We start from the raw sequence: 25,009 nt of genomic DNA, 5'->3' as shown, positions 1-25,009 counted from the left end.
ATGTTGCAACGTGCTTAGCTTCTGTCTTGCTAGCTTGCGCTGCCCTTAGTGGATCTGCGCTCGACAGTGCAGCCTAGGCGGAGTAGTCGAATGCAGATCCACTGAGCTCTCAACACGGACAGCATCGTCAGAAGAAAAGTTGATAAAATAAATTAAAATTTTGTATTGTTCGATGCATATGCGTACCGAACCGAAAACACTGTATCGAACAGTTCAATATCGATACGAGTATCGTTGCACCCCTAGCTAGCAGTGAACAACCCCTCACAAACCCACTGGAACAGCAGATATCAGAGAGAGTCAAGTTACCAACTAGCTGGTTATTGGTAGCTGGTAGCTACCAGTATGGAAAAGAAATAGTAAAAACTTACAAAAGACTTGCATAAGATGTGGCCTACTTCATTTACTCATGAAAGTGGCCACTTTCTCATTACTTTCATATATTGTTTTAGTAAGTATCCAAAACATACAAGTTTCATTTATATAACTTTTCAAGGGATCTTATATCTATTTTCACTCTTGTATGCTTTTCATACAAGTTTCACACAAGACAGATACAAACTTTATAAGATTTATATATATCGTTTCCATATGGGTAAGATATTCATCACGGCAATTTTTGTAAGCTAATCAAATGCTAATGTTGTGTTTCTAACCTCATAGTTGAAAAAGTAAATAAATGTGCATTTAATCCACACACGATAAACACAATTGGTAAAACAAGTAGTCAAAGTGCTCGCCACTGCATTGCAGTGAATTCTTGCATGTGTTGAGGCTGGCAACCACCCTAAAATTGAATTTATCCATAAGTGTCCTCAGCAGTATCAGTAACATCAAAAGTGTTACAACTGATTAATTTTTTATAAAATGTCCTAACAAAGATATATGTGTTATAGCTGATTGGGATCAAGCTAATATGAACTGCTTTGTATTTTATTGGGCTGTTAGTTTTACTGTAATGCATAATTTTAACAAGCTAATCATTTTTCTTATTGTAATCATTATCAGCACAGTAAATGCTAAACAGGTGTAGCTGAGTTAAGAGTGCAATATTGTTCTCTCAAACTTAATGAGTAGCTAAAGCAAATTATGGCTGCTTTGAAATCATGCTAGTACTGCTTTGCTTTACAGCAAATTAAAGAAAAGATGTGTGACGACACTAAACAAGAAACCAGATCTTCAAGTTATAAGAGAAGGTTTTATTACCAGTGCTATTTACATAGAAATAATACAGCCTTGCCCCAATTCCCCCCCATAAATCTACACACACACACACACACACACACACACACACACACACGAACAAGCATACACACTCGCAAGCGTTCAGAAAGACACAGACAAGCTCCCACTCAGTCCTGTATCCAAGAATATCTCCATACAACAGAAAAAAAGACACATTCTTCCTACATCTGAAACAATGTTGAAAGGAAATACAGACGATCTGAAAACAAAATTTCAAGTAGAGCTAACTCATTGCAGAAAAAAACAGCATTCCTCGTGTTAGATGTGGTCTGTTTGAGACATTTTGTGTAGAGATGAGATTGAGCTGAGAGAGTAAAGAATGACATGGAGTTGAAATTAGGAATTGAGAGACAAAAAATAATCATTCTTTCTTTTAATATGTTTTCACAAAGGCGGACTTTTCAAATAGCAGCTGTGGTGACACTTGGCCCTGATCGGTCTGAAATAAAATGCAGAGAATTTGTCCTTTGAAGCACAAAGATGTTCACACACACAGTGATAGACACAAACACACACACACAACCCGAGTCTGCCGCTTTTGAGCTTATTTTAATTCTCTGTGCCTTAAAAATGTGGCCACTAGATGGCAACGAGTGCTTCGGAGCAGACAGCGGTAATGTCACAGATGTTGTCTGCCCCCTCTTTTGTTTTCTCTCTTTAGAGGAAGGAGACCTCAGCTGTTGAAGGACATTCTCCATTATGGGTTCAATGTTCTTTTGAAAATCAATTCCATTAAAACATGTTTTTTAAAAGGGACAGTAACAAAAGGAAGGTCAGGTGAAGCAGTGTGCAGAGCAGAACTATCAGGGCCGCTTCGATGGGTGTGAGATTTGTCCGTGTGTGTGTATGTGTGTGTGTGTGGGTACAAGTGTCTGTATAATTGTGTCCGTGTTTTGAATAATGGTATAGACATCCTTCTTTTGAGCTATGATCAAGAACGCTTTGTGTGCATTAAGGGACTTATAGCTGAGACGTGGGCTAGAGAATGTCAGTGCCGTGCTGGAGGTGTCAGCGTGTCTATCAAGTGGCAGCTTTTGATTTGACATGTTGGCGAATGTTTAAAATAAGCTGCCTCGATTGAAACAGGCGTGTTTGTAGATGAACATTAAAGCATGTATCAAAACCGGCTCCTTTGTTATGCTGAGCGTGAAGTGGCATTGAAGAGCAACAGAATGGAAACTAATACTGCTTTGAAGCAATGTCTTAAAGAAGGTGGTGAGAAACTAAGAGAACTAAACATGTCCCCTTTGGCATTTCTCCCTATTAGATGATACCGTCGTTAACGTCAAGGGGAAGGCGAGAAGCATTTTTGCTGGGTGGAATCGCATTTTTTTTTCTTTTTAAATATATATATTTCAAGTCCAGTAATCCAGGAAGGGATATGCTTTGGAGTGTCTACTGGGCAGCAAATATTACGTTCTCCTACAAGCTATCCCATTCTTGATTCTGTCCATCAGTTCATCAGTTGTGAAAATCAGTCCATAAAAATCTGAGCTGTAATTTTCACCCCACAATGGTTTTTTTTTTTGTTTGTTTTGTTTGTTTTTTTAATTCATCTCCTGAATTAACTAGGCTGACATTCAGCCTAGGCAATGGTCCCTGTGTTTTTGTCCTTTACCAAGCGGTGGTTTCTCCCATCTCCTGGCCTTGGTGGGACATTGGAGCGCTGTAACTGGAATTACTGGCCAAGGAGAAAGGAGGACTGGGCCCACCCCCGAATGCCTCCCCCGGGACAGGCTGAAGTGAGTTTGGTAAGCCCGGCTCTGGACTGGGAGTTTCCGCATGGGAGATCATGTCCGTGAACCTTTGGTCATCTGACGGGTGGTGGCCTGAACCCTCCATCGCTCCGGGACCAGAGCCCAGGATGTAGGGGGAGTCAGCTGGAGATTGAGCCTGTGATGATGGAGGGCCATGGGGAAAGAAGTCGTAGTTGCTCCCTGGTCCATAATAGTCACCTTGGTATTCTGTGGTGTAAGAAGAGAAGACATGTGGTTAGACTTTCTATCAGATACATAAAACACTTACAGTTCCCCCAAGCAGTCTACATTTATACACACGGCTCCACCCCTACCTAAGTGGTGAAATTGATCATGTCCAATTCCCAACCAACCGGTCTCCAACAGCCTCATTTGAGTGTATAAACAACTCCACACCTCTCCACCTCAGTTCTCTCGCCTCTTACACAGTGCATTCATCTCCCTCTCCCTCATTCAGCTCGCAGCCATGCGTGTACCTCGATGGATTCCCCTACAGAAACTTCTGGATTTGGATGAGAAATTCCAAAATGAGATTCCAGCTTCCCTGCAGCCCTGCCATGTCCTGTCGGCTGCTTCTCTCTGTCAGGTCTGATGACAAACACCAGCGCTGTCGCTTGCTTCTACATTACTGGGTTGTGGTTATTTGCTGAACTACGGGTGGTTTCTCTACTTTAGTGTTGATCACTCAGCAAAGAATTATTTGATGGCTATTTTTATTATTATTCAACCAGTCCAAAAAGAAATGTCAGAGGTCAACACCAGATGTCCCACACAGTTTGACATCTTTTTATTCATTTCATCTGACCAACACTTCACGACACAAAATCAATTTTGAAAAAGTAAAAAATAAAAAAGCAAAATTAGCAAGAACAGCTCAGATGTTAAAAGTTAGAAAAGGAGAATGGCATTAAAATGTCGTTAGAAATCTTTTTTTCATGCTATTTCTCCTTTTTATTTATACCTCTCTCCACTGTTTTGTCCACTACATCGTGCTTTCAGCATCGTGTCAGCGTGACTCCATCTTGCCATGTTCCCACTGTGTTTGTATCCAGTGTCACGATAGCAAAGCCCCGATGACAACCATGATATTTAAAGGTTTATTATCAATGTTATGTTAATATTGTATTAGATTAGTATCATAAATAACTGTATAACTGCTCATTCTGTATGTTTTTGTACACATTTATTTCCCAAATCTCTTGCCACAACCTTGAATTTGCTTTTGGACTTCAACCCTCATGCAACCAAACTACCTAATTATGAAAATGACCGAGTGAGGTCATTCAGCATACCTGTACTCTTTCATTTATTTGACATTCTCAGAATTTCTAATGTAAATAATTATGGGTTTCAGTCATTTTTATGAATTAACAGCATTAACCCATTCATCTCCATCAGCACTTTGGGCATTGAGTATTCGCCTTAATGCTTCTACAGTAGTTAATCTTTCTACTCTAGCTCTGTTAGCCAGGAATCCATAATTAACAGAAAAAAATATATTATTAAAAATATTTTATACATAAACTACAACAAGTTGTAAATAGATCAACAATATGTGGTGGGAAAGATTTCAGTCATGACCCTATTCAGCCACTTGAAGGCTAATTAATTCCCAATAAATAAAATACAACAAACAGCAAAGTTATAGATTAGCTTATGGTTACAAGTGAATTTTTCATTACTGTGATAATCATGAAATGAAAGCAGGTCATTGTGACTTTTTGGACCGTTAGTCACATTATTAAAAAAAGCCAAATATTTTGTCATCAATAGAATTAATCTTTTGATTGCACAGATTTTTGTGCAACATGTTGTTACACCTATAAGAGTAGATTTACTCTTATAGTGCAGAAAGTGCAAACTAGATGCATCATACAGAATGGCTAAAAATATATCTGTTGCAGAACCTTCATGTTTAAAATGCTTCCTCTATAACACTCTGAGCCAGGTCGTGGTTCGTCTTGCCGAAAATGTCTGCACCTTCTCCTGGCGTTCACTTCAAAGCGAACAAAGAGCAAACAATTGACACATTAATAACAGATTTTGTTGCTTTCAAAGATGTTCTTCATTGCATACTTGGATAAATAAATATTTCCTGGTTAACCTATGACACTGACTGGCATGCTTATGTCTCTTAGAGGTTTCAGACATCTCTTTGTTTCCTCGCTCGTACTTCTACAGCACAATTTTGTTTCTGGTTCCCATAGTAGAAGAAGAGTTTTGAGTGTCAAAAATAAACAGTGACATCCCCAAAGACTATCCCTGTTGACTGCATAATTAAAACAACTTTCTAAGGGATTATCATCGCTTATAAGATGGTCTTTTGATCCAGAGTACCTGGAAATCTGCCAGTCGAAACACAAAATATGACCTTCTGGTCTCGGCTACAAATGAGAAACCTATACTAAATTTAAACATATCAAATAATGTAGCAGATATGAAGCCGGCAACCATTTACTGAATCAACCCTGCAAACTCCCTGTAACTTCTTTGCATGTAGTGTGTATGGTGCATTTAGTGTTTTAAACTGGCAACAACTATGGTCTTTAAGATGAACACTCGTCTTGCCAAGGCTATTATTAAGGGCAGCCCATGCTACTCTTGAGGTTGTCTCATAGATGTAATGCAATCACCAAAGGGCAGTTCCACTCAGCTTAGCTTAGCACAAAGACTTCTTTTGACCAGCTCAGCACAAACAGTGGAAAAGAAAATGCTAGCTCTGACTGAAGGAAACAAATCCACCCATAAGAATTCACATTAAACTGTGATTGCACGTAGTCATGCAATATAATAGCTTAATTCTACATGCAGAATCGCAACAGTAGTATATTGTCAGTATTTTAGAGACCACCCAAAATGTTGCAAATCGTGTTTTCAGGGGAGCTCATATCCTATATACAGCAGTCGACCTGAAAAAGGGTTTGTATTTGTACTTTTTGAGATTTAATGTTGCAGACAGGAAGATTTAATCTAATAACTAAGACAGACTATAGCTGTTCCCAAGGTTGTATATTGAGCTTTAAGCTAACCTGTTCCTTACATACAAGAAACTTAAATTATATGAATATGTGCCCCTATTATTAGAAAAAACAAAATGAATCGATCTTAAATCAACACAGCTATGCTTTCAAACAGGCACTGCAATTATTCTTCCACTACAGCCAGCACAGTGGACTCAGATGACAAGTAGCCACAGGCAGTGCTTGCACTGCAAAAAGTCTGGAAGGTGATTTTTAAAATGATTAAATATTAAGTGATTTTCTATTTCGTGTGTTGTTCATCATAAGCAATGACCAAAACAGTTTAGAAAGAATTGATTGGCTTAACAAATAGCCTGTTACTTTATACACTCTTTGCATCTACTAATCAACAATTACTACAAACCTTCAACTGCCTCCTGTTTCTCATTCCAAACTCCCAGAGTTGCATTAAATCTATTCGGTTTCAGCACCGCCGTGAACCGAGATCGATGACAGGTTTTATCCCCGTGCCCCAGATGCTACACTAACATTTCTCCACTCCTACCATATGTTCTTCTCGCTGCTATTTCAGTCGAAACGGGGAGGCTCGAGAACTAACAGGTTATACCTCAAGAAACATTCGGCCTAATTGTAAAATCTGCATTTATTTGTCGTAGTGTGTAATTTTGTTTTATTTATTTGTTATAAATTATCAGGAGGTATAATCAAAGGTTTTGCAAACAAGCTAATTGTTAGATTTCCCAAACAGGCTCCTGCTAGTTCAGCTGACCTTGGGAATAAGCAAAAAGCTTGTCTTGTGGTGTGTTCATGTGTGTGCGGATGAAAGAGAGAGAGAGAGACCAGGGTAGGTGCTGAGGGGAGTGTCAGCTCTGCAAACTATAATTACACTCATACATGCAGATGCATCATACCACACACACAGGCATCGCTCGCTCTGAACAGCAGCAGAGGAACACGAGGAGGCAGCGAGCTTAGATAAAGGCAAGCAGGCTGGCCTGCGCTGCCGTGGGACAAAAGGGTGTGAAAAGCAGAGTGCAAAGAAAGCGAGAGACATGAGAGCGAGGGATGGAGGTTTTTTGTCCTCTCTTTTCCCCTCCCACTCCCTGTGTTGCAGCCTTGATGGCTCCGGTTTATTGTATCCTCAATGCCAGGGCCCTTCAGGTAGAGGTGCAGGAGGTGCTGTATGGAAACAGCAGCTCACAGACTGTCCATCAAAAACAAACTGCTGATATGCATGACAGGTGCATCGGCTTTATTCCTGCAGTACAGTGTGGGGCGGCTGTTGCGTTAGCGCTGTGTTGTTATCTCGCTCTTTTGTCTTGAGATTATTTTCTTTTGAAGCAAAGGGTCTTTTTTCTCTTTATTTTTTTATGACCTTTAAAAAGCAATGTTTTTTTGACAATCTCTACACCAACTGGAGAATCTATTTCAGCAACAAACCAACTCCTTTTTTTATGAAACCTTTGGACTATAAGTGCAAATGCATGCCTTGTTTTCCCCTTGTGGCAGCAGAAATATTTCATCAGGGTGTTGTTCGTTGTAGTTATTTGCATTAGAATGGTCAGTATATTAGTGCACTAATAAGTCTAGCTTATCTTATATAGCAATAGCTAAATATATTCCTGTATGGAGGTATGTGTCTGGCTTTGGTTAAAATGAATGCATCTCTCTTTAAAATGAATAAATCTTCTATTCATTTTTACGTCCTTATCGAACTCACCCTTTCTTTCTTTGAACAAGTATTCTTCTCTCACAGCTGTGTTTTTAAGACGGAAGCTAGCTACTTTTCAGAAAGTTAATGACACTCACAAGTTGTGATCTTGGAAAGGGTTATTAGGTGCAACTTCATGCTGAATAAAAGTTAAGAGAGACAAGAAGGGAGACGTGTTTCTATTGCTGAATGGCACAGAAATCAATTCTCACAAATATAGTGGAGCCATTACAGGTGCCATTTTTGAAGTTCACCATTCTGAAAGGCCAAAATAAATAAATAAAAAAATAAAAAAATGACACTTCAGTCATGCCACCCATGCTGCAAGCTTTGTTTGCAAAGTGTCCCACTGGAACATATGTGCTCCTATCTAGCATTTTCTCTCCTAGCTATGTAACAAATGTGACAGTTCAACAGGATTGAAACTTTATTTACATTCCTCTGGGCGCGCTGAGATAACCAGACTACAGAGCTGTGCTCGGAACAGTTAACAGTTAAAAGCTTCTTAGCTGGTTATTGTGTACCACACAAACTGAGTGCAGCGTGCACGAGATTAGACTTAGACTCAAGTCCTGATCATTTCATCTCTGAACAAAAGATGAGTGGATTCAAGAAAGTAATGTGAAAGCAAATGATCCAATAAAGTACACTGGGGCTCCACCTGTATTCTAATATATAGCAGATTTATGTGATATACTTGCAATGTGAAAAACATCCTCCAGGCACCTGCTTTCCTCAGAACTGCAGTTTGCTTACACAATATCACCTTTTTTTGAGTGTGAAACCAGGGATACAGATTATATTTGCTATTGCACTTGCTCCATATTGCGCATTAATATTGCAAGAGGTAAAGAACCTGCAGGTGTGGTATCTGAGTGTATTTAAAGACACAGCAAGAAGTGTGCACTAAATTTGTGCTAGCACTGCATCTGTTGTCACAGCGTTCATTTCTTACCTCCATAGTAACCGTAGGCTCCAGGTCCTAAGATGTCTGGGTCTTCCAGCCTGCCTCCCAGCGGCCTCATCCTCCTCGGGCCCCTGAAGAAGGCATGCCGTCGGGCGCCCAGAGCACTCAGCTGCTTCATTCTCCGTTCTTTGGATCTTCTGTTCTGGAACCAGACCTGAAACAAACCAGGGTCTGAGTTATCAGCCGATCTCATCTTTTTTCTTTCTTTCTTTTTTTTTTTTTTTTTTTTTTTTACAAATTTGTAGTTTATTGTCATCCTTTTTCAAATCACCATTCACTCAAACTGTAGTAAACCTTGCAGAGCTTGTAAAAACGCACAAATGATGTCGATGTGAGAGTAACACTGGGGTGTGATCAAAAACAAAACAAAAAAAAAATCTGTGAACCACAATTGAAAAGCTAAAACAATTACATATGGACCAACTAATCGTTTTAAGGGTTTTTCTTACTGTTAATGCTCAATGTTGCAAAGTTTGCACCACTTTCAAATTTCACAATTAAATTCAAATGAATTGATTCCTTTAAAGAGCTTTTATTCAGAAGCTGCAAACTATTTCCCAGAAATGACACAACGTACTTGCCTCCCAATTATCTGGCACCTCTGCACCCATTTTGAACTGTATTTACTGTACCACAATTAGCTGTGGCCTGTTTTCATTTGTATTAATTGAGGTGTAAATGCTTGAAATTCAGCTTCAAAAATGACTTGATGGGTTCTATGGGTTTTTAAAGTATAAAAACCCATAAAAATGCCATTAACAGAAAAAGTCAAAGAACTCAATCTCATATGAACATTCTGCAGTGCGACACAAGAATTACATAGGTATAATCAAATCGTTGTTTGCACATAATGAATCGGGAGGCGTTTTGTGCTACAGTGTTAGAGTTCATGTCAAAAAAGCACAAAAGGATCAAAAGGAAAAATTAGGAAAGCCAGCGATGACTGAATAATAACAAGAAAGGAACAATTTCTGCTCCATTTTTCCAGTGATGATGGCAGTTTCCTGTTGCAAATTTCAGATGAATAGCAAAGTAATATCAACGGCCCCAAATACAAAGCCATATGAAGTTAAACCACTGAGATTAAATAAACTGTCTTTCAAAGACAAACAAAGGAGGGTTTCAAAATTGCAAAACGGTGCATCATATGGAAGAATGTCTTTGAATTATAAGCACATAACACATCTCGTTTCGCCTTTGCTTCACTGCTGCATAATGATCTATGTTCACACCAGCTAGGCTATGCCAGAGGGAGAATCCCACTGTGCTACAGATTAACAAAAACACACTCACAAAAAAAAAAGAAAAACACACACACACACACACACACACACACATATCCCCTTCCACACATACACCTAAAACTACTTAGGCTCTGCACTCTGTGCTCCAGCGGCAAACGCAACACCTGCTTATTGAGAACAATCATCTAACTGTAGGGTACATTTTTATGGAAATGCTCTCGCTTCCCTTGAGAGAGCGTTGCTTAGGGATTACATACGCATGCTGGAGAAGCAGCGTGGCTCACAGGGCTCCCTGCGTTGAGAGCAATGGTATTTAACACACACTGAACAGGGAGGAAGATGACGAAACGCAGCCTCCATTTTGGCTCCGAGCAACACACACAGGCGGAGGGTGCAGAGGTGGAATGGGGAGGTGGGGGGGTGGGGGTGGGGGCTTATCGCAGCCCAGACTGACTGACTGATATATCGACTGGTTTGCTGGTTCATTGAATGATTGATTGATTCATTGAGCGATTGAGCTCTGTTGCTGCACACTCGCACATGCTGGCTGCAGTTTATGATATAGATGAAGCGGTGGAGAGGCACGGGCTGTAAGTGAGTAAGAGCGGAGAGGTGGGAAAGGGGAGGGTGGTATGTAAATCTGTGAAATCAGCGATAATTACAGTGAGTGCACAAAAAGCCACATCACAGTTGGCAGAGATGGTGCTAATCATCCTAACACAGTCTGCACCCAGGCATCAAGCATGTGTGCTTGCATGTGTGTCTGTGTGTGTGTTTTGAGGATGGCAGAGAGGTCCAAAAACAGTGTATGCTTGTGTTGTATTGCACAACATGTTTGTATGTGGGTTTCCTCTTACCTTTGGCAAAAACAAAGCTAACCTTTCACTAATTTCATGGCTGTGCATCACATGTTATTGCTGAAACAAACACAGTCTGCACCCCAAAAAAGGAAATTCTTTTACAAATAATGTATTTCTCATGCATCAATAAAATGTATTAGTGTAAGTTCAAAGTGTGCTTTGATGTTTTTATGCTGAAATTACAAGCAAGTAGGAGACTCTTTTTTATAGAAAAAATAAAGTGTGATTTATGATTTTGAATGCAGTAATTTAAAAAAAACAACTTGCGTTTAAATAAAAGTATCAAATGTTGTAACCATATTTCTATAAAAGTCAATCATAAATAAATAATAAAATAAGTAAGTGTGAACATTAAAAACAATGCTTTTCTGCATATTGTGAATCTACTGTTAATGCAAACATGAAACTCTCATTTTAGGCACCATGCTGCCTGCAGTTCCATATGTTGGACTGTTTTTTGGGGGGTTTTACAAGCTAGGAAAAAAAATGCTACAGTACAAAATAAAATCAACCAAATCCATATATTTCATGAAATACTTCCACAACACAAAAATAAAGCCAAAATAAACAAACAAGGAAGACAGTTTACATACAGCAGGTGGTGGGGTTCGTTTAAATGTGGCATATATTCATCTAATAGTCCGCATCGTGTTTTGGCATTTCACTAATAGATGATGAGGCTTTCAATTAAATGTCTGCACATTTCAGTAAAATTAAAAAGTAATTCCTTTGATTTATAATGTGTCATCTGTCTCTAATCTGTCCGTGTCGCCGCAGATCCCTCCCTCATCTGAATCGAAGAAAAAAAAGTTCCAGCGATCCACAAACAACACAGCTGATCTTACCTGGATGACGCGCATGTTCAGCCCTGTTTCCTGTGCCAGCTGTTCTCGAATGTGCCGGGTCGGTTTCGGCGTGGCAACAAAAGCAGCCTTTAACGTTTCCAGCTGCTTGGCCTTGATGGTGGTCCGGGGCCCCCGCCTTTTGGCCCCAGAGTTCTGCTCCTCGTTCTCAATATTGTTCGTTTCCTTATCTGAGGACGTTGAATTGTCCGTCTCTTTTATGTCGTCCTGTATTGGGTCCTGCAGATCCGGCGATAAACTCCTATCTGTGCACGACGACACTGGGGGACGGGGCGGATGGGTGGGGGGACAAACAAGAAGGAAGGTCAGGTCACGATCCGAAATGTCAAGGTGGGGGGTGGCGGGGTGCGGTGGGTGGTGGTGGGGGGCTGTTTTAATCAGCCTTGGAGATGCACACAAGCGTTGCTGACTATTACGCATCCGAAACTTGACCTAATGGTAAATGAAATGCGTTTTTTACGCCCCTCGGTGAATTTTTGTCTCCCAGTTTCTGTTTTCCCTTCTTTCTTTATTTGTATATTTATTTTTCTTAAATAATATCTGAAGTATCAAACAAAACGCAAAAAACAAATGCGCAAAATAATACCAAAAAATAAAAATAAAAATCCACAGTTGCTAACATCTCCAATTTACGCACACAAAAAAAGATGACATACGGGCATGCAGCCATATTACATTTGCGAGCAAATGAAGAGATTTATATTGGAGATCAAAACAAAGGGTTTATGAAAAAGGGACGCGTGACACCTTTAGTAAATAGGGTGTGGAGTGGAGTTGCTGCCCTCCTGAGCTTTTTATAAGGATAAATAGAGTGGAATGAGGAGCAGCACACACGGCCAGACCAACAGACTCATCCCCAGTGGACCCTGACGTATAATAACAGAAAGCTATTGTTCTTTGGAGGTAAATATTGAAAGTATTCATCTCATAAGGTTACTGTGAGATGCTCTCCGCGGAATGCTGCAAAAGCTCAGCATCAACTTATATTTAAAGCCGCCACTTCTGCTTTTCTTTTGTCTATTAAAATGCTGATTGCCAATTTATTCATCCGATTTCTTTCTTTCTTTCTTTCTTTTTAAATCGGTTCCACGGTTATTAAAATAAACAACGCCCTCAGCAGCCCTCTTATTGTTATCATTGCTTATTGTTGAATGGGAGACAAAAACGCAGCGCAGGCCTGGTGTCGCTTCGCTTACCTGAGTTCAAGTTGACTTCCTTTATGGCCCCGGAGCTCAGATAATCATCTTTGCACACAAACTTGTTCTCGTCTATCACATAGAGTTCTTCTCCCGTGGACAGCTGTTTGTTACACACCATGCAGGTGAAGCAGTTTAGGTGAAACACTTTGCTTCGAGCTTTGCGGACCAAGTCGTTCGGCGAGATTCCCTGCAGACAGCCAGCGCATTTAGTGCCAAATCGCCTGCACGGAAAACGAAAAATGAAGGTGAGATTGAGATTTTTTTTTATGACGGCAGCGCGTAAAGGGGTCTGTTAGAAATTACCCACATCCATCATATAATCATTAATACTAAAAAGAAGCTGGTATTAAAATAATATTAATTTAGAAGGAATAAACAGGTTTAACGCCTTTAGTTTAGCAAGTGATATAAATGTCACTAACACATAATAATAATAATAATAATAATAATAATAATAATAATAATAATAATAATAATAATAATCCACTGTAACGTTTTTAGTAAATAAAACGTAACAGGTAATTACTCAACCAGAGCACCTCTCTCTATGAGAGTGTTGATAACATAGCCATTAAAATAATTTAGAAAAAGACTTTAGAGAAAGGTTTTTTAAAAAAAAAAAAAAACCTTCCTAATTTTGATTGAGGTGCTCTGACAATAACCCCACGCAAAACGTATTAGTGACAATCAACACATTGTACTCGTGGATATATTATAGGATTAGGCAGAGTAGGAGCATCTTAGCGTGCAAATCTTCTCTTAATCCATATTCACCCGCGCTTAAATAGCACTGGGTGGGAAGACTCATCGATTTGATACACAAATAGCCCAAAAATAAATTCACTAAAATTCCCCCTCCTCATTTGCCGGGGTGAGTCCGTTTTTTCCCCTTTCTCTCTTTTTAATTACTCTCAAAAGAAGTGCGATAAAGCACATTTGACTGAGTGACGCTTACAGTATTTCTCGCCTGCCCAGATGTCTTTACTGATGGAAAGAGTTTGAACAGATGCTTAAGGCTCACTTTGGGCCTGCTGTAGCTGGATTTTAAGTCCGCCTGTCGGGGGCTGGTTAAGCCTTTGGGTGACTGCAGGCACCCTTGTTGTGGAGCATTGTTTTAACACTGTGCTTGCCTTTCCATTCACTTACAATGGTATCGCATCACTATCCGCTTTTCACATGCGTGACCAAGCCTCCCCCAGCGAAAGGGCACAACTCTACTTACACAACAAATGGACACATTAGGGTGATTACTGTTTCGCCTAGCTAATGGCTGGCCATTTAAATCCACCGCTTGATGGGACCTGTGGTAATATGACGGCCAAGGCTGCGCGAGGCCAATAATAGCCCCGTCCCAACAAAGGCTGATGTGTCTTACATGTCATTAGACAATTTGGGAGAAAATAACTGACACATACAAATGAAAATGATGCTAAGAGAGTGACAAACAAGGGCTTCACTTATCACTCAATTACCTGGAACACTTTTTGGAAATTGTGAACCGGTTAATAGCCTAATGGGTGTTTGAAATAAAAGTGTTGTCTGGAGCTGGAAATAGATTTTTTTTAAAGAAAAGAAAAAAAAATAAGCACAGAATACACGAGGATACAGAATCAATATATTTATATGTCCATTCTTTTATAATAGAGGCCCCTTTTGACGCCACACGGTTCATATCATTTCCTAAAAATGTCACCACACAGAGATAGGTAAAAATCATGCATTTTAAAAATTACGGATATTATTAACAAATAAGGGAAAATGTATACTTTTAGATTTATCTTAAATTCCTTTAACCATAAAAAAAAAAATCCAAGTACGGGTTAACGTGGCCTATGACCTGAGTCCAGCGCACCGAGCTCGACTTTATGTGCCAGGCTTTAATTTGTATTTTTCTTCATCCTGTTCTTCTATTTTTTTTTTTATCAATCTTTAACCCCAAAATAATTTCCCTTATTGTAAAGGTGTTGACGAATGCTTGAATCAAAGCGTGATTTCTTTCTTTCTCTCTCTCTCCCTCTCTTTTTTTTTGAAGACCTCTTGATTCCAAATTCAGTTACCTGAAAAAGTCAATTTTGCAATAGAGCTTTCCGTCTCTGGAGAAGCACTTCTCGGTGAGGTTGCAGTTGCACTCACAGCACTGGACGCACTTGGCGTGCCAGGCTCTGTCCAGCACGTTGAGGAGGAACCGGTCCAAGATGGGCCGTTCGCACCCGGCACACTGGACCATCATATCGCCGGCCTGCAGGACGCCGAGTGCCGACCTACCCACGCGGACTGCGCTGCTCGGACTTGGGCACTCCGAGTTTACGCGGAACAACGTCTTGGCTCAGAGAGGTGTGCTGTCAGGCGAAAACTGGAGGGACCTGTCGTTCAAAGGCAGCGGAGTGACAATCCCCGAGAACTGCTGTAGTCCTGGTCCTGTTTGGTCGCTGTCCTGCTACTTGTCACAATCCACAAATCCAGAGGAGAAGAGGGGAGAAAAAATTCAGCTGCGCCAGCTGATGGACTGCGTAATGGCCAAACCAGACATGTTTTCTCGCCAATTCAATGTTAAAACATCATTTTTTAAACGTGTTTACTTCTAAATAATTTATCCCTTTTGCTCACGCTTTGTTTGGGGTCCAGTAATTTCCTTCAGGCTCACCTCACGTCGCCACTTGCACGTCCCTGTGCCTTGGTTATCACGAGGTTTTGCCAGCGCGACGCGCTTCCTGCGCTGAGATTGGATGACGCCCTTGTTAATTCCCGTGCCAGAAGAGCCAATCAGAGCGCAGTTGTTATGGTTACACGTTCATAGCTGTAGCCTCCGAGCGGACCCTGAGCAGAAAACACCTAGGCCGTGGATGCAGGGTGTTTGTAGTGGCGCTGATAGAGGCCAACAGGCATGAGGAAGTTTCACGGTGGGTCACGGAGACGGCACTGGCTTTAGAAGGGAATGCATCAGTTGCAGGTTAGACTATGAACGTCAGAACATTTTACTGGCGATGAACGTGAAAATGTCAGTGCATAGGTACAACGGGCACGCCTCTGAAATGAATCGGACTAGAAGTAGCTTGTTGGGAGAGGGAGTAGCCGAACAAGGCTGTGCTGGGCGAAGACAGGAGGAGGAGGGGGGACGCGGGCCTTTTCTCATGCAGAAAGCTATTTGCAGGGAAATGCGATGGATTAGCAGGAGCTCATCAATAGGGAGAGCGTGGTCACCCGGCGCTTTAACAGAGTGGCCACCAATCGAAGGGAATTTCAATATTTACCAACAGCCTCGTTTTGTTAGTTGCAGTTAAGCAAACATGCGATGCGCTAATTCGTGTTGGGTGAGACTGTTTTAAGCATAATGGGGCCTCATTTGAATGAAATTAGGTGTGAATTTTGGCTCATTTTACACGACTGAAGGCCATTCAAGATAACATTTAGAGGAACAGACAAACAACAAGGTTGTTAGTTTTAACAGAGGAAGAAAGGAAAACTGTTAGGATCTATCTATGAAATATACTTGTATCAACATTTAGGTGCTTTTACTATGAAAGGTTCTAAGAAGGTGTTAGCTTTAAGATAACGAATATTTACTGATTGCATAAAATTTAAAAGAGTATTGATAATATTTTTTTTAAAAATAGGTCACAATATTTTTTATTTCATTTTACCAAACAGGCATCATGATGGCAGAAGCTATGTATAAAAAATGCTTTCTTTCTTTCTTTCTTTCTTTCTTTCTTTCTTTCTTTCTTTCTTTCTTTCTTTCTTTCTTTCTTTCTCCTTATCTACCCTATTTGTTTTTTTCCTTACTTCAGTTTCTCTTTTTACTGTCTTCCTAAATTGGTACACTGATGGTGTGTAGAGCGTTTAAAGGAACCTCCGGCCTTTCAGCTATGACACGAGGTATAATTAGTGTTAGTGTTCTAAGCAAAAATTAGTGTTTTTCTTATCAAAATGATGCCACACATCCAAGTGTGGATTTACTCTACAGGTATCTGTGGTTTAACCTGGCCAGATCTGGTTTTTGTAGAGATGAGGCTGAATAAGTTTCCTGAATTACTCAAGCTTCAATGACCTTTAGCCCACAAACTGAGATGGAGTGTGTGTGTGTGTGTGTGTGTGTGTGTGTGTGTGGGGGGGGGGGGGGGGGGGGGGGGGGGGTCAGGGAGGTACAGACAAAAAGCCCACAGTGGGGAAAAGAGCATGTGAGGAAAACCTCTAGTTTGAATGATGCAGCTGTGCAAGGGTATAAAGAAGCTCTGTTTGGTTTTGCTTTGTTCTGCTCTTCTGTGCACGCTAAACACCACCCAAAGAGTGAGACACTCACCTGTGGAGAAAAATGAGGGAGCTGTCCATGGTACCAAAGGCAGCAAGCACCAAGGACAGCAGCAGGCTTCCCTTTTTTCCCCCAGTGAGAATCAGCTGACCTTACTAACAATCACGTGGCATCAAATTTAAGGACGCATTCTTTGTGATCCTTAATTGCTTCCTTCTCCACTGTCGTGCAGACAGCAGTCATATCACCTCATTTAGCTAATGGCAAAACACACATTTGTCTTTTATAAAGTAACTTAAAAAGCAGCCCACCAACAGAGCAGAAAAAATGTCCTAATAAAACATTAACTTTGAATGAAAAAAATGAAAGACAAAGTAAAGTTCACTTACCTGCACCCTGGAATTTATTTTCATCACATACAAAGTTTAGCAATAAAACCCCCTTTTTGTCTTTTTGCCTGCATAAAAAAAAGGCTTTGTGCATGGTAAAGTGCTGAAGGACTGATTTTTGTCATTCAGCGCATAAAAAAGATTGGAATACCTTTCAAAATCAGACGAGAATAATTAAATAGAAATTTGGATGAAGCGTTTAATAATAACATGTTTACTTCTGAAATTATTAGTTTGTTTTTAAAGGACAGGGTGGGGTTTGTTTGCGCGTTGCAACTGTTTATGCAGGCTGACAGACCATCACAACACATATTTTTCAAGGACCAACATCTGAAGTGGTTTGAACATCAGTCACCTTTCTTTACTGAGAGGTCTTCATAAAATATCTCTGCCGTGCAGCATCCAGGTCTCTCCCTCTCCGTAGTTTTATTCATAATGCAGGAGGAATAAAGGCGATAATTTAAACAACACAACTAATGTCCACAAACCCTGAACCTGGGATTTTCTTCAGTCTCGGTTCCTACAGCACTGAAGAATCTACGTGTTTGTGCTGATTAAATTTATGAAAATGTTCTTAAAAACAGGCAAACACCCCATCAGGTTGAAGCAGCTGGATCATTTTTTAGGTGCTTGCTTTGCACTGCGAGCTGAAATGAAGTCTTAAATTGAAGGGAAGAAGTGGTGGATGGGAATATAAATCTAGAACAGGTACATAAATAAATGGGAGACATGGGGAGGGGGAAAGAAATTCAGCCCTCACACCCAAATTCAGACCTCATCTTCAATGCTCCACTCCCCTCCACTCTGCACCATCGCAGCCCAGACACCTGAGCAGACCGCTTCCTCCCCTCTCCTACCTCCCTCCTATGCATGCGGTGTCACCCCAACCCCAAAGGCGCGCGCACATGTACGCTCAAGACCACCTCCAGGGCCCCTCTTTGGCAGGGCCAGTCCCAGGGGAGAGGTTAGTATGATGGATGTCTGATTGGTAGCCCTCCCTTAGGGCCTCCCTCTCCGTCACCTCTCTGCGCTCTGAATTAAAAGGCCGTTTGTCTCCTCTGAGTCCTCAGCTGTAGAGCGCCGGCCTGCAATTTCACAGCACTCAGAGGGAGAGAGGGAGACCATTACAGAGGAGGTTGTCAGGGGAGCCATCAGAGCCCGGACACGCCTGAGGGACTCTCTCGCTCCCCTCTATCTTCCCTGCTCCTGTCTCCTCCTGCTCGGCACCACCAACACCTCTATCCCACTGGAGGCAGCCAACCCTGCCCTCACAGATAAATTCATATTCAAGCATGTATGCACCTATGTGCATATAAGATTGCATAATTGAATGCACACGTGCTTGACACGCATCACCGGGGGCATTGTTATTTTTAAATCTACCACTCGGTCTTGGTTCTTAAATAAATTAACACAATCAATTATTTAAAAATAAGTACGAGAATAAGAAAAAGAACATCACATTCAGTCTCTCAGAAAAGCCACCTTGAATTCATTCATAGTCTGAATTCTTTCCCGCAGGATTTGCTGCCAAAGCCTTACTTGTTTTTGTTTTTTTTAGTTTAAATTGTGGTGGCTAATGTTAGCCAACTTTAGATACTGCTGTATAACTGACATTACTGAGTCAGTTTGACTCCATCATATGTGATGTTTGACAGTGTTAAATATAGACTATATAAAAGATAGATGTACAAACCAGTGGATGTAATGTCATCCACTGGTTTGTGAAGCCTCTACTTGAGCAATTTGTCTGTCACCATCTTGTTTTTGGGAAACCAGATCTCAGAAGTAACGAGTAGATCTAACAAAGAAATCAAGGACACCAAACACTCATTTAACAGTGACTTGTCAATCCTACAGTAGGCCCACCCTAAAAAAAATACTGTGCGCTATTCATCTAATAGCGAATATAATTTATAAAACATACATCATGTTATATTAACTATGATTTGAAAATACTAATTGAGATATTCAAATCATAAAGGTAAAGTAAATAATATCAGACCCAGATGCTCTGTCAATCTTTCATGTACATTCTGTGTTTTAAGGGCTACTTGTCATATTTCTTAGCATACCTTTGAAAAGTTTCTCTTTCAGGGTATTCGTTTAAGTTGTTGTGTGGAAAAGGTCATGCTTATTTGTAGAGTATTGTATAGTTTTTTTGTATAGCACATTTAAAACAACAAGCAAAGCGTTTCACAGGTCTTAAAAAAACACACACATATGTCAAGGTTTAGCTCGAATTAAAGGCCAGAGAGTAGAAATAAGTCTTGAGCAAATAGTTAAAAGTAGAAACAGTTTGAGCAGTTCGATTATGAAATGGTAAGGCATTCCCGAGACTTTGGCAGCAATTGAAAAAGTTCAGCCACCTCTGACAAGAGTGTGGACATGAATAAGATCAGGTCTTAAAAACAATCAATAAAATCTTAAAATGAATCATAAAATTGACAGGAAGCCAGTTAAAGTGATGCTAAAGCTGGAGTTCATGTTTTCTCATCCCAGTTAAAAGGCGAGCAGCAGCGTTTTGTACCATCAACCTATATACAAACAATTACAGTAATCCAGCCTTGTCATAATAAGAGCATGTATAAGTCTTTGAGTCCTTATTAAAAAGATATGGCTTTGGTTTGGCCAACAATCTCAACTGGAAAAAAAAACAAACAAAACTCTCAAAATCTGAAATTCAAAGTTTCCACTTCCACGTGGTTAATTTGTTGTGAAAATTGTCTGCATGTATGTCATACACATGTATTTTCCTCCAATTGAGAAATAAACCATTAAGATCCATTAAACTACCACATGTATATTTATGTATTTGTGTGTGTATGTGTAGCACAGGCTGTGTGTAATTTCAGTTGAATTACTATTTTAAATTGCTTAATAAAAGCTCGATAGTAGTTTTTTTGTTTGTTTGCTTTTTGCAAAAAGACAATAAATGCCGAGGACTGTATTCATACATATTTATAGGTCTAGTGAGTATTTCTGGCAGAACGATGGCATATATAGGGTTGGCTCGTTGTAAAATCCAGTGATCCTTTTCATTAAAATGAAAGAACACATAATTCTGGAGTAAAGTCAGTTATTCGTGTAATTTAGCCATTTTATTCTCCGAGAAAATGAGGACTATGCTCTAAGTAAGAAGCTACGCCGGGCTTTGAGGCATAGATAATACAAGTAGGACACAATACATCTTTATAATATGCCTTTTTTGAACTATTTAAAAAGATTGAAAAATGAACATGCGCATTATTCGAAGCCTCAGAACTCAGACCAGGCAGTACAGAATTAACATTTAGAGTCAGAAAAATCTTTCCCCCTGTGAATTTCGCATGGCTTCATTTTGCTGTTTTGCTGTTTGGTGTTTTTTAGTCCCTAAATACGATCGTTATATTTTCCCCTCATACACCTTTCAAATTTTCTGTTCAATTAAAACTGCAAAGAATTTGTTTTGAAAGAAGCACTTGGAATTAGTTTTGTGTGTTTTTGTGCTCAGCAGGAATCTGCACTCATACTGTATGAATGGATGTGCTCTGTTTGAAAGGACAGACAATAATTGGAAAGTATCATCAAGGAAAACAAACACAGCCCACAAATATAACCTTCTCTATTACTCGGAATAAAGGAGTAATTCAAACAAACAGATTCACCTTTCACCCCGTGGGCACTAAATCACCCGTGTTTCTGCATACAGACAAACAATATGCACAAACTTGACGTGGAATGCTACGTGGCTCTTGTGAATGGATAATTAGGGCATTATTCAGCTCCAGGTGAGCAGGAGTCACAAGTTGATGTGTGCAACTGTTCATCAGGTTGAATTTCTTTCCCGCAGTCAACCATGGTGTAAAGTGGTGTGACTTTATGCGGAACAGAGTAAAAAGACAGGTGGCTGGTTCTGGGCATTTGCAGAGAGTAAAAGCCTGACTGGATGGCTCACACTGTGCCGAGTTCAGTCCCCTTCATTGAGATATAATGAGGGAGATCACCTTTCACTGTGGGCCATCCTAATGAAGTAATGAATGGGGGTGTGCATTGCACCTTTGCCCTCACCTACTCTATTAATCAGAGTAGGGTCACACATAGCCGCCAGGATCCAACCTCCCCTATCTGGCAACACTAATGGACCAAGCGATGCATTGAAGGTGCTTTTAGTTAAAGAGCTCTGGGTAGTGACCAGGAGCAGAGAGGAGAGGAGAGAGGGTTGGCATTTCCTGTGAAGAGAAAAAAAACTGGAGGAAATAAAGAGTGGGAAGCAGCTGACTTGGAGAATGGTTTGCACCTCCAAGGTAGTGGGAGTGAGGTGTGTGCATGTGTATGTGTGAGACAGAGAGAGACATAGACCTTTAACCTCATTTGAGTCACCCTGAGGAAGGATCACGAGGGTCAGAAAGCTATCTGGACTGCCCACAGCAGGATCACCAGTTGACATTTACTGTATGAACTACAAAGAATGACGATACTGTTAGATCACATGAAAATTGCTTGGATTTTTATTTATTTATTTATTTTTTGCGGCAGTAATCTACATTCAGAAAAATAAAGTGAAATTAGCAGTTCTCATTGCATTCTCCATACTTAGGTAAGACTGACATACGAAAACCTTTACCTTTTGGCTTTTGTTTTAATATTTTTTAGTGGGCAAGCATTTCTACATTTTGCCTTATTCTTTTAGCATTCGTTGGACTGTTGGTTGCCTCTATTTTTACCTCAGATATATTCAGATAGAAAGCTGATCTTATATCCTGTTAAATGACAGGTTCAAGATTTTCCAAACAATTCAAAAGGTGCCCATATCTGCTTAAGATTAGGTTTTGATCATCGTGACTAGTCCTATTCGCCATACTGGCCATAAAGCTTTATTAAAAAAGGTTTATTAAAGGTAATCTTCATCATTATTGGCTTTAATCACATCATATACATACACCATTAGACATATTCTTTAGATTTTCATTATATCAATTTATAGAAAAGGACACTGGAAAAAAAACAAAATACTGATGAATAAAGGTTTAAGAACCAGCAATCTTTCAAATGGCCAGCAGGGGAGCAATAATCTGATTGCAGGAAGGTTTTGATTGTATTTACATATGCCATATACTTTAATATGTATAGTTGTTCAACTGCATTTTAAAACAAATATCAAATCAGCGAGTCAATGCAGGTATCTAGACACGGTCAAGATGACCAGCTGAAGCTTAAACTGAAAATCAAAATGGGTGAAAGGTGATTTAAAAGACTGAATGTGGCATGATTCTTGGTGCCAAACAGGCTGGTCTGAATATTTCAGAAAATGCTGATCTCTGATTAGTGAGAATAAACTGAAAAAGAGAAAATATTCAGTGAGTGGCCATCAGTGGTCAGAGGAGAATGACCACACAGCTAATGGAAAGGCACAGCAGATGAACCAGCAGATGATCACACTGGGTCACTCCTCTCAGGTAAGAACAGCACCAGTTGTGCATTGTTCAAATGCCATAGCCTACCTGAGTATTGTGGCTGACCATGTTCATCCTTTTATGACCACAGTACACACATCTTCTGATGGCTGCTTCCAGCCATGTCACAAAGCTCAACTCATCTCAAACCGCTTCCTTGAACGAGTGAGTTCACTGTACTCAAATGGCCTCCTCAGTCACCTGATCTCAACCGAACAGAGCACCTTTGGGATGTGGCAGAAAGGGAGATTCCCATCATGGATGTGCAGTCTGCAAATCTGCAGCAATTGCTCAATACTATCCTGTCAATGTAATCAAAAGCTTTGTGGAATGTTTCCAGCAATCTATGCCATAAAGAATTAAGATAATTCTGATGGTAAAGCTGGTACTTGAAATATGCACCCAATAAAGTGGCCAGTGAGTATATATGATGAGTTTTGAATCTATGAACTTCTCCATTTCTACTTGCTACTCCTTGGGCATGCATAGCATCATTAGATTGTAGGTCACATCTGCCTCAGATTGTTGCTTTATTATTGCTTTTAGAAAGGTAAGACAGCAAAGATTAAAAACAACTCAAGGCTTCAAAACAGGAGTCCATAAATTGGTTGGTAGAGTCCATCCTTAGTATACTCTTTATGGATCAGACGCATTCCATCTCTACTTTCCATCTGATCTTGGTTATAATAGTTTTAATCTGGCATGATTAGAAGGATTTCATGGTGACAAAATCTGTCCACAGACACACATGCACACACAGGCTCAGTGTAAAAACAATACCAGCTTTACTGTTTCTGCTGGTAAGTGAAAAAGCCTTGAGATTACCTTGATTAGATTAGAGATTAGATAACGCATTTGCATTTTCATATGGACTAATGATGTGGTGTGCTTTCTGGATCGCTGCCTCTCTGCTGGACCTTACTGAAAGCATGACATATAAAGGAAAACACACCCTTAATTTGGCTAGTTTGGCTTTACAGACATGAAATTATGTTGTTACAGTTGTTTAACAACATCCATAATTGTTGCTGGTTTTAATAATAGGTGCAATAACAATATGTGTGTGCATTCAATTCAATTCAGTTTTATTTATATACCAAATCACAACACCAGTCACCTCAAGGCGCTTTAAATGGTAACGTAAAGACACTAGAATAATAACTTATACAGTTTCTGGGAGTCTTAGTTTACTCATTCTCTAATCTCTATATAATAATATAACTGACACTCTGGTCACATGTTTTCTTTAGTCACTTTCCTTATCATAATGCATATATTAGACAAATATTGGGACTGCTTTCTTGCATTGCAATATCTCCAAATTTAGAAGCATCTTGTCTCAGAGTGATGCTGAATATACTAGTTTCTGTAATTATTACTTCTAGGCTGGACTACTGAAACTAATTTTTATCAGGTTATTCTAAAAGCTCCCTGAAAAGCCTCTAGTTGATCCAGAAGGCTGCACAGAGAGTACTGACAGGGACTAGAAAGAGAGAGTAGATTTCTCCCATATTGGCTTCTCGAATTTAAAATCCTCACATACAAGGTCTTGAATAATCAGGCCCCATCTTATCTTAAAGACTTCATGGCACTACATTACCCCAATAGAGCACTTCACTCTCAAATTGGGGGCTTACTTGTGATTCTTAGAGTATTTTAAAGTAGAATGGGAGACAGAGCCTTTAGCGTTCATCATCAGCTATTGAATCATGTAACATCTTGTTTTTAACAACCACAATAGCCTAGCTGCTTTGGCTTTTACCTTATGAGCCTGTGTGTGAATTGAGAACTAGGCTCAAAGCGCATGTCAGAAAAGAAGATATAATCTTTAAAAGCAGGCATGACAGTGGGTGAGTTGGACTGACCCACTTTCCAATCAAATGGAAGCTGAGTGCCCAAGTGGCAGAAGAAAAAAAGAAATCCACAGTTAAGTACAAAACTGCAGTTTCTCAAATAAGAATCAGAGTGGGTCTCCACAGACACTAATGTTAAAATCCCCAGCTTTAAAGCTGATTGGTTATGCTAACATAGACCGACTTGGATAAAAACACCTTTTAAGCATGTTTCTCATTAAACAAATGATCATTTCATTTAAAATTACAGATTCAT

The 25,009-nt window shown here is 39.9% G+C and overlaps 1 protein-coding gene across 7 annotated transcripts in view; it reads right to left on the bottom strand.

Moving 5' to 3' along the window:
• Positions 1-1,214: 1,214 nt before the first annotated feature.
• lhx5 (LIM homeobox 5) overlaps positions 1,215-25,009 on the bottom strand; it is a 57,073-nt gene continuing 33,278 nt past the window's right edge. For 4 of the 7 annotated variants that reach the window (XM_082540936.1, XM_082540939.1, XM_082540938.1 and 1 more), the window contains 5 exons: positions 14,885-15,968; positions 12,825-13,048; positions 11,611-11,888; positions 8,650-8,815; positions 1,215-3,209 (listed from right to left, as the gene is read on the bottom strand). In XM_082540936.1, coding sequence (XP_082397062.1) covers positions 2,860-3,209; positions 8,650-8,815; positions 11,611-11,888; positions 12,825-13,048; positions 14,885-15,057 — 1,191 coding nt within the window. In that variant the 5' untranslated portion in view covers positions 15,058-15,968 and the 3' untranslated portion in view covers positions 1,215-2,859. Of the gene's footprint in view, positions 3,210-8,649; positions 8,816-11,610; positions 11,889-12,824; positions 13,049-14,884; positions 15,969-25,009 lie in introns of those variants that run through there. The other 3 variants (XM_082540937.1, XM_082540942.1, XM_082540941.1) reach the window with 3 other exon arrangements.

The sequence above is a fragment of the Aulonocara stuartgranti genome (assembly GCF_965226115.1).
Source record: "Aulonocara stuartgranti genome assembly, chromosome: 7".
Classification (NCBI taxonomy): domain Eukaryota; kingdom Metazoa; phylum Chordata; class Actinopteri; order Cichliformes; family Cichlidae; genus Aulonocara; species Aulonocara stuartgranti.
This window is presented reverse-complemented; position numbering and strand designations above follow the sequence as displayed.